General features: G+C 35.6%; 2 protein-coding genes across 2 annotated transcripts in view; one reads left to right on the plus strand and one right to left on the minus strand.

The window, feature by feature from the left end:
* LOC106533190 (corticotropin-releasing factor receptor 2) overlaps nucleotides 1-1,830 on the plus strand; it is a 39,938-nt gene extending 38,108 nt beyond the window's left edge. The window contains exon 12 of the mRNA XM_014029433.1: nucleotides 1,037-1,830. Coding sequence (XP_013884887.1) covers nucleotides 1,037-1,177 — 141 coding nt within the window. The 3' untranslated portion in view covers nucleotides 1,178-1,830. The remainder of the gene's footprint in view (nucleotides 1-1,036) is intronic.
* A 5,859-nt stretch (nucleotides 1,831-7,689) lies between these two features.
* myl13 (myosin, light chain 13) lies at nucleotides 7,690-10,573 on the minus strand. Its single transcript, XM_014029443.1, has 5 exons — nucleotides 10,288-10,573; nucleotides 8,994-9,021; nucleotides 8,458-8,607; nucleotides 8,167-8,340; nucleotides 7,690-8,079 (listed from the first exon to the last, which is right to left on the minus strand). The coding sequence occupies exons 1-5, from the start codon at nucleotides 10,393-10,395 to the stop codon at nucleotides 7,973-7,975; spliced, it is 567 nt and encodes a 188-aa protein (XP_013884897.1). The 5' UTR covers nucleotides 10,396-10,573; the 3' UTR covers nucleotides 7,690-7,972.
* Between the last annotated feature and the right edge of the window lie 60 nt (nucleotides 10,574-10,633).

Raw genomic sequence — 10,633 nt, forward strand, 5'->3', positions numbered from 1 at the left:
CACTTGGGTTGTTACCGACATCTGGTGAAATTTTCATGTCATTAGCACCTCTAGTAATATATTTACTGAGAAAAATGTTGACGTGTTCAATACTTATTTTTCCCACTGTATGTTTTTTTTGCTACATTCCCAAAAAAACAAGTTATTTTTATACTTTAGGTGCTATTGGTACACATACRACATGGACAGTTTTGATCGTTATTTCCTCTTTGGCTGAAAGTTAAAGAAGGACTAAAGTTTTGTGTTTCATAATAAATAAATGCACAACAACGAGATTGTATTAAGACTGACAAGAGATAATAATCCAAACCAGCTGCTCGATGATGGTTTGTCAATCTGATTTTTCATACTTTAAAATGCTTAAAGTGATTGTTTCGAGCTTTTTATCAGCTGTTTCCACAGACCTGATACAACCCTTATAATCTCATGTCAGTCACAGCTGTGTGTTATAATATCACACAAACTGCAACAAATAATATGATTTCGATTTTACAGACGTCTGTTTACTTGTCTTTTTTCATCACCTCATTTAATTTTATGGTTAAGGATAAACAGGACTTTTAAAAGTTCTTTAAACATTTTGAAGTGATTTAAGTAAGTAAGTTTGGAGTTGTGTGTTGCCTTATTGCCACAAATTCTTTGTATTTCAACTATTTTCCCTAATTTACCTCACTTCATATCACGGTATTTCCACTTTTGTCTWTTTAAACCAGTGGCATCTCAGCTAAAAGCAGCTGCTGAAAGGCTTGCAGCTGTGTTTTTGTTCATGTCTGTAAGTGTTTGTCTCTCTGATTTYGATTTTTACACCGGCAGGCTGAACAACTTTTGGAATCAGTCCAATTTAAGATGACCGCCACAGCTAACGGGCATTAGTCAACACAAAAATAGCAATAACTCAGGTTCACAGATATTAAACTAAACATTTGATGTGGTAATAGCTGAAAGTCTGACGTTGCACGTAATGCTATTTTCAAGTGTGTCATTTAACRTACAAGGATGTTAGTTTAGATTCTTCTATATAACCTTGATGTTTCAGGTCCGTTCTGCTGTAAGGAAACGCTGGCACCGTTGGCAGGACAACCACRCGCTCCGGGTGCGAGTGGCTCGAGCCATGTCCATCCCCACATCGCCGACCCGGATCAGTTTTCACAGCATCAAACAGACCACAGCTGTGTGAGCAAATGAACGAACACTTTAAAACTACTGATGTGCTCCTTGCACMCAAATAAACAGAACTCCTTTATTTTTTCATCAAGTGGACTAMAAAAAGTGTATTTTTTTCAAAGTAAATTGATTTCTTTTCTTTGGGATAATCACGTTACAGAGAGTCTGAGTGTGTTCCTATCACTGCCGTTGTACTGTTTAGTCTTTATTAGTGGAACACGATAGTTTAACAGGATCTGCAGCTCACAGATGCTGGATTCTTAGTAAGAGAGAGGAAGGCAAACAATGAGACTTGAAAAAGAAATGACTCTGACGCATTAGTTTGTTTGCATAAATAGCAGCTTGTTTCATTATGAGTAAAAAATACAGATTGTGTTAACGTCTGTTGAAGGGAGAAGGTTTTTTTTACACATCTTCATAAAGATTCTAAATGAATATTCATTCGAATCATCAAAACCATACATTCCTGTTCTTTGCTTGAAAATGYCAATTTTGCAAAAGAAAAGAAAACAGGAAGGTTGACAAGTAAAAACAAAATTTACTGTGAAATAAGGTTGTAATTCCCTGAGGCCACTGCATTAGTTTCWCTTTAAAGCTTTCATCCAGACAAGTGAATTTTAGACTTTATTCATTATTTTACAAAGTGAAAATGAGTCTTAGTCTTTTTTTTTTGGGGGGGGGGGGGTATGCACATGGTGCATTCAATGATGTGCATGAATTTGGATGTGCATGCACAGCAGAAGCAGATTAAATTCTTAATTTGGCTTATGGAATCCTTGTGGCTTTCTCATAATCAGTGTCACAACTAAGCTGCTGCTTCTAAAGCAGCCRGATGTAACGGGAACCAGTCGCTCCCCTAAAGCCCGGCTCTGGTYGGGTCATCATACTCTCTCAATGTGATCCCAGCACTTATAGCTCACAAGGTTAATCCAAGTGGTTGCAGCCTCGTCTCTGCTGTGGTAGCTGACAATAAATAAATAAAATAACWTTGTTTTTTGCTAAGGAACAAAAAGGGAACCAAACAGATTTATTTTGAAAGGGATTATAAAAATTMCAAAGCCTGTTGTGTGTTCTGGACCTGAATCTTTATGCTGATGTTACTTCATCCCGTTAGTGTTTTGCTTATCGTAGTATGAGCCAACATGTTGGAAAAACATTGGATTTGAGCAAGTATGGGTAACACTTTCTTTTACGGTACACTTATTACCATGTAATTACAAGGGTACAATTTTACTATATTATTAATTGTCTGCAGTAATGTAGCACTTACCTGGTAATGTATTACAATTCACTATGAAACACCTAAATAAGTAGTAGGTAATTTGGTCAGTTTTAAAGTTATATTTTATTGCAATCAACCACTAACCCCAAAATTTAGTTGCATTATTTTGGTTATATAATGTTGAGCTACCATTGAATAGTAATTTGATTGTAGTTACCCAATAAAGGTAGTTTTACTAACAGTAGTTTTTCTTTTGTACCCTAATTACCACGTAATTACATGGTAATAAGATAGTAATTACATTTAAATATTTTTTACCTTGTAATTACATGGTAATAAGGGTACTGTAAAAGAAAACATTACCCAAATATGTTAATTTGTGTGTTTTAACTCAAACAAAASCTTTGGGTCATTCTGCAAGTGAGCTCACAAACCCAGTACAATGTGGTAAATGAACATATTGTCCAAATGAGGTCACTTTTTGAGTGTATATTGTTAAGTGAGAGTTAAATTATTATATTTATTTATTTATGATTTTTTATTAGATTTGAAAATTTTAAAGAGCATACTGAACATTTTATAAAGGTTTTGTGGATGTTGTACAGAACAAAAAATATTTAACCACTGATTGATGTAAGATCCATCCATCCATCCATCCATCCATCCATCCATCCATCCATCCATCCATCCATCATCTGTGGCTTGTTTTGGATTCGGGTCATGGAGGCAGCCGCCTGAGCCTGGAGGACATCTTTCCACAACCACCTGTTCCAGCTCTTCCAGGATTCCATATAAAAACCTAAGAATATATTACAATAAATATGTTCATGTACAAAAAAAATCATGACATCAAACTCACCAAAGAGACAACCCATGTTTACCTACGTACATAAAACATTTTATAGTCAGATTTCTATCGTTGCTGGTGGAGTWTATCAAAACAAAATGCATATTTTAATGTTTTTTAATATACATCTGTTTCTGTACAAAAACTTGTATCAAACGGTTTGATGTCAGACCTGCTTATTTTCAGAAAACAACACATGTTGCCTTACAAACAAAAATAAGTGCATTTTTGTGAAATGTAAGCTATTTCCTCTGTAAATAATACACATAAATATATGTTGTTGATTTCCACTTGTACATGTACACGTTCATATTTCAGAATAAAATGATACTTCAATTTTTTTCCTTTTTGACTTTTTTTTTCAAAATACAGAAATGTCAACAGTAATTAACTGTGATGGCGCATAGAATCCATTATTCCTATTCATCAATGCCAATTTACTTAAATATGCTGTATAATGTTTGAAAGGATGTCTCTAGCTTTACTGTTACTGTGGCTTGTCATTTCCTGACATCCTTATAAATATATAATTATTGTAAATTAGTCATGGAAAAGACGAWGCCCTGAGAGAGTGCCTGTTAGATGCAGTTTCATACGTTTTAGGCTGAGCCAAGGTGAAATGGAGCAGAAACTACAGCCTTTGCCAGAAACCCTYAGGACTCAACTTACACATAAAGAACAAGGACTCCGACATAAACTAATGAAGGCTTGTTGTGTCGGATAAACACTTGATTGTTATCAGCCACATGAAGATGAAATATGAGATAAAATCCATTTTTTATCTTTGCCCCAAATTTATATRTAGAAAAAACATGCATTTCAGCAGCAACGTTTCTGTTTCAGCTAACATTGTTATTTTTTGCAAAGTAGCAGTATGTGCAGCTGTAGCACTTTGAAGCAGGATTTTTGTCACAGTAGCCAATGGCAGTGTAAAAGGGCTGTAAAACCACTTTATCAAATAAATCAAATGAATCAAAATCAAGGATCAAACAAATTGTCATGAAAAATGGGAAATTTAAGGTGTTTAATGACAATTACAATCCATTTGGATTTTGTGAGATCCAATCAGAATTAAAGGTTGTCAGATTCTTCGGACAACCTTTAATTACTTGAAGAAAAGTAAGTCACCTGCCACCTTTTATGCCAGAGATCTTGTTGAGAAATGGGAGCATTGTAGTTATTTTGGTCAAATCTAATAATAATAATAATAATGCTTTGTGAGATCACGTTATGTCACAAGATGTCACATTCAGAGTWTGTGCTGTGAAGGACTCTCAGCTACTAACATCATTTATTTTAGCTCAGTGTCTGTAGAAATGACTGAGGAGTAGGCTTTTTTTTTTACTGAGTAAGCTCAATAAGCTGTTGGATGCCATCTCAAATTAGATTGACTGTAAGTTGTAAGTGCACATGAATTTTTTTTCCTGAAAATTTCAATATAATCTAGTCAAGGRTTCATGAGATATTTCAAACACAATATTTGCTTTAAATAGTTAAYGGCAAAGTTTTAAACRAAATGCTWGTGCAATCCATTACACCTCAATATATATATTTGAAATCCATCTCAGCTACTACCACACTAAATTTTAGGTCAGTATCTGTAAAACTGGCTGCATTATAGCAATGGTCCATAAGCTCTCCACAGACCCTAAATTATTTAAACTGTCMTTTTAAGGCTGTTCAGGCCTGAAAACACTGTATAAACTGTAAGCAGTGTTACTTTAAATGCCAAATTAAAACCACAAAAAGGTCCAACCTTCAACCTTAAAGTGACATGGCGATTTAACGGCATCTTCTCCAGGCCTCCCTGTCAACTTTCTGTGCATCCAACCTGTGTGTGACTGCATGTCAGTACTTATTGGGGCGTATTCCTCGGSTGGTAAAAATGTCGTCTTTTTTCTCAGTGTTGAATCCTGAACCTGTCAACTCTGCGTTTGACAAGTTCAGGCTTCAACACTTTGAGCAGGGCTGCACAACAAAGACTAAGACACATCACGCTGAGGCTTAAAAAGCTGCTTCAGCTGTTGTTGTGGGAGACGTGAGCTCTATATTTGGAGCTTGACTCAGGCTTGAAATAAAGTAAGGATGTTTTTTTTTTTTTTAACTGAGCTACCGGTACTTCACAGATTTTTTTTTGTGTGAGATTTCTATTTATTTCTGTACTGTAAGGATTTAATTTTAGCTTTGGTTACAAATTTGATCTAAAAATTTAAATCCATTCACTTGTTCCTTGGTGATGCATCCAAGTCAAATCTTCATTATCACCAACTGCAAAAAGCAGAGGAGAAATAATGTTTTTTTTTCTGTGTGTGCTTGTGTGTGTGTTTGTCTGTATCTCATGAACCACTGATTGGATTTATAAATAACCGACTTTAAAAAAAAAAACACTAAAATGTATATAACTTAGATAATGCACTAAGTGTGGTAGCTGTTTGTATTTCATTTTATGTGTTTACAATGGCTGAATAACATTGAAAAAAGGGAAGAAAAAATGATTGTTTAAAATATGAAAAGCACAGTGCCACAGCTGGTTAACACTGGAGCCTCCGAGCAAGAATTAAAAACTCAGCTGGAGTCTTTCTGTGAGAAGATATTTTCTTTGTGTCTCCATAAGTTTTTGTCCGACAGTAAAAAAAGAAAGAAAAAAAAGTGCATGCTAGAGTAATCATGTGYGTATGTGTGGGTGTCTCCCTATATTGGCCCTGTGACTGACCAGCAACCTGTCCAGGGCAAATTTCTATTTATCCCTGACAGAAACAACAACAACAAAAATGTTCATAGACTCATTTAAAGGGATGAAAAAGTGTTTATTTATAGGTTTGTTTTTGTTCTTCACATTAAAGCTAATTGTCACAGTTTTCTTCTCATCCTGTGAGTTAAAAGAATCACTCAGTTTATTCTGCAGAGTTGATGTGATTCAACAGTCAGCTCCATCCTGGAGTTCTGATGTGAAATTATTTCTGCACTTATATTATCACAGTTACATTTTTAACCCTGTAGAAGTAAAGTTATAGAAGAAAAGTGTTTGCAGGGTGAGCATCATAAAAACTTACTCCAGGTACCAAATTTTCCTGATAATGACGGTTTTGTTTTTCTGAGTTTACAGGTAAATTTATAGATATGCAGTAATTAGATACCGAGAGATACAATTCATGGCAGATGGTTTGTATGCACTTGAGACGTAACTCTAAATCATTATTTTGAATTTATTCTGGAAGTCAGAATGAACAAASCTCTGAGCAGAAGGCAGATTTGGCCCATAGTCACAAAAACTGACTCAGAGTTTATATCAGCTCTGTTTCTGGCATTGTGTTCCCTCATCTCAGAAGAAAAACTGAGTTTTCAGACAAAAAACACTGGAATGTGTTTTTCTTTTCTTTTTGACTGTTCCCTTCTTCCGGGGTCGCCACATCTATAATGATGCTCACATTATAAAATTAACTATAACAATATTAGATAAAAGTTTTGGATTTTCTTCTGTAATAACGGGGAGTTGTTTTTATGTCACAGTGTGAGGAGAACCCCTCAGATCAGATCAGCAAAATGTTGAGCAACAGCGCTCTCTGCTGGTTAAAAAGAGAAGCACGACTCAGATTCACACACAGAACTTTAGTTTGTTTGCTTTATGAGCACAATTTTGTTATTTATTCCTGAGATAAGATTATATTTTCTGATTTTAATATTTAATAGTGCTTTATTGCTTACATAAAGCAAATGTATGAGTAGAGATGTAAAGTAGCAAATACTTTGTTGCTTTACTTAAGTTAAATGTTTGGTTATCTATATGAGTAATTATCTTTCAACCAACTTTTTATTTCTACTTCTTACATTTCAAGCGATTGTATTTATGCCTTACATTGAAAAAAAGTAGAGAGTCATTACTCCTGTTTCATTTTGCCTTTTTTTTCATTCCAGGTTGTTAGATATCCTAATGTGAAGATGAAATATAGAAATACAGAAATATGTGGCTCAAACACGCAGACTAGTGCATCCAAAGTTTTTCAACATTAACTCTTTAAAATAACATTTTAGTCATTATGGACTTTAGAAAAACATATTTTTGGGGAGGTCACCTCCAAATAAATGCTATTCTTGAAATTCTTACCATTTACTGTACTTTAACCCAGTACTTTTACTTTTAAAACTTAAGTACATTTTATATCGGAGAAATGGTAAGATTGTACTTACACTCACATATCACTGTTTTTTTTTTTTTTTTTGAGGTACTATATACAACACTGAGTAAAAGGAGAAACTGGATTTTCCCACTATAGTGGGATGTTTTTTGTTTTCTGTGTTTTGTTTAATTGATAATAATAAGAAATGTGTCAAATGACTTTAGTGATGTTGAACTTTTTTTTAGCATAACCCATAATTTTGTTTTTAACTCTCACTGAAGCCAAATGTGTCCATGATGGGAGCACAAAAGCATAATTCTTAAAAAAACAGGACACCGTCAAAACAACTGCATTTATTTCCCATGAGATATAAAATGTTGATGGGTGCACAGCATCCGCACCAGAAACCCTAGACAATGTGAAGCATTTATGAGTKACATCTATCCATGAGAAATGAAAATGATTAAAATACAGAAGGGGATTTCCAGGAAAACAAAGATCTTTAAGAACAAAATATTCTTGGTTTTCCAGTGAAGGAGACAAACTCGTTTAGTGTCTTTAATTTTAAAACYATCCTGTGATGCAGCACCAAAATACAGAAGCTGAAACAGATATCATTTTTTAAGTTGCCATGATGTACTTTACAAAAGCTTCATAGTTTATACACCCATTAGCATCCTCTTGGTTTTGCATGAGCTGCTCCACTTCATCCTCTCTCATTTTCTCACCTGAAACCAGCAAAACTGTCAAATCAGAATGCATTTTTAATTCTACAGCTTTCTGACATCAGCTTGCATTAAGACCGTTAAACTCACCCAGAGTTGCTAAAACATGTCTGAGCTCAGCACCCATCACCGTGCCGTTTCCCTCTTTGTCAAACACCCTTAAGCCCTCCACAAAATCTTCAAACGTTCCACGATCTTTGGCCTTGCAAATGTGCTGATGGATTGGTAAGAACTGGTCAAAGTCGAGCATCTTGKACTGCATGTCTGTGGGAAGTAGCAGGGGTTAAATAACAAGGAAAGATGAAAAGGCTGGAGTTTGTGTTGAACTTAATTGTAGTTCAAACAAGTTGTACGTATAACTCCGCTGATCAAATGACCAACCTTCAGGTTTGGGCTTTCCAAGAACGTGCATGATCTCTGCATTGGTAGGATTCTGGCCCAAAGCCCTGATCAAGTCCCCACACTGAGCGTAAGTGATTTTCATCTCATTGGTCGGTGTGCGGTCAAACAGCTGGAAAGCATCTTTGAAGTCTGTGAAAATAATAAAATTAAAATAAAAACTGGCAACTCCCCAATTTTATTTTACTTTAWTTTTTTAAAGAATGTCATTATCATTCAAAAACATGTGCTGATCTGCCTCAAGTAATTATCTGTAACAGCATGCATCGGATAAAAGAAAGACAACAAGGATTCAAACTCCAAACAGCTTCACTCTGCTTTAACATTTTTAGGACACATGGCTGMAATCGATTATTTGAATATATTAAAAAATAGCGTATGTCTGATCTACATTATCATCACCAGCTGTTGCTAAACATTTCTCACACACTGAAGAGATCAGTGTGTGAACAACCACATTTTTCCCCTCTATAAATAGCTCACAGTCCAACGCAACGCCACCGACAAATGAGCCTCACCCTCAAGTTGTTCCGGGGTGAATTCCAGCTGAGAAAAGACAAACAAAGCAAACAAAGCAATTAAGGGGCTGCAGATCACTCAAAGCAGCACAGAAGAAGAATTTTATTTAATATAGCAAATAAAAAAGAAGAAACAAGTTATTATGAATATAATACAGTATCTCATTGTCATACCACATAGATAAAATTTCAAACATAATCTGTTCTCCTGTAGTTATTGGTGACCTTGGGTCTAATGTGCCGTTGGATTTAGTTCACTTCTAGATTTGTATTGGTTTATTTTTAGATGCAAAGATGTCACTTGGATTTAACAAGGTTAAATAGTCAAAATAAAGTTTTCAGAGAGGCATAAGTTCAAATTTACTAAAATATTTCAGCCAGAACATATTTTTTATTCTACACACTTAATAAAAAAAATTCAAGAACAGAGTCTTGCTCTTTTCCTTATTTTTGTGTCTGAGAGTAGATTTATTATAATGTAAATGACAGTCGGCTGCATTTATTTATTTATTTTTTAGAAAAAAGGCTAAAGGCTTTAAACTAGCTAGTGAATTTATTTTACAATCATCTTAATACTCCTGAAGAATGTTTAATTTAAAGTATAAAGCATAACTTTCCACTCTGCAATCACTTTTGACTTTGTTTTAATTTTCATGTATTCCTTGGACTTGAGTCAGATTGGTGCCCCAGGTTCCTGTTTAACGTCTGGATGTCTCCAAACCCCAAACTGAACATGAAACTCTGAGAAAACATTATCCCAAAAAATTATCTAAGCATGTTTAAAGATAGATGGAACAGAGCTGTAATTATCTGTATTTTTCTTYCTTCTAGTTTTTCCACCCATTCCCCCTCACTCTTTAGAAAGGAGAAGCGGGTGGTCTGCCATTCACAGACATAATGAAAATCATATTCGGTGGTTTTGACCATTGTAACATAGTGGCTTGCTCAACCAGAAAAACATTCATCCACTGAGAAGGGGCCAAGTCAGCAGAAACTAAACTTTCCAAGATGTCTGATGCACTAATTACAACTGGCCCTGACAGTTTCACAGCATCCCCTTAGCTGTGTAACACTCCATTCTTGCACCACATGTACTGTAAAGCTCGTTTAATAACCTGCACTGAAGTGTTTGGCTTGTATGGTCCAGTTTAGGTCACATGTTCTGAAAACATGCCTGTTAGCTGTGAACAGTTTTTATAAAATCACCTAATTGATATAAACCAAAGGGGCTAACAAGAACAAATAAAACAATAATTAAATCCAGTTTACTGTGACAGTGATGAGAAGAAGTTACCGTCACTGATGTTGGGTCAAACTCCGGGGTCTTGGGGCGCTCAGGCTCTGGGGGCTTGGGGGCTGCTGGTGCAGCAGGCTTCGGCTCTTCCTTCTTTTTAGGAGCCATTGCAAGGGGCACTCAGAACGGACACGGCAGAGGGATCCCTCGCACTGCAGACAAAGGTGGRCGATTAGAGACCCTTTATCCTCTGACCACAGGTGTCTCCTTCACCTCCCCCCTTTCTACGTCCAACCAGGCTGCCAACAACAGGGAGAGGACTATAAAAGGATATGCCTTTGTGCTTCTATTTAAGACAAACCTTTGTTGTTGTGCCTCTTTGTGTATGTGGGTGTGTGTGTGTGTG

Source organism: Austrofundulus limnaeus, unplaced genomic scaffold (genome assembly GCF_001266775.1).
Source record: "Austrofundulus limnaeus strain Quisiro unplaced genomic scaffold, Austrofundulus_limnaeus-1.0 Scaffold6, whole genome shotgun sequence".
NCBI lineage: Eukaryota > Metazoa > Chordata > Actinopteri > Cyprinodontiformes > Rivulidae > Austrofundulus > Austrofundulus limnaeus.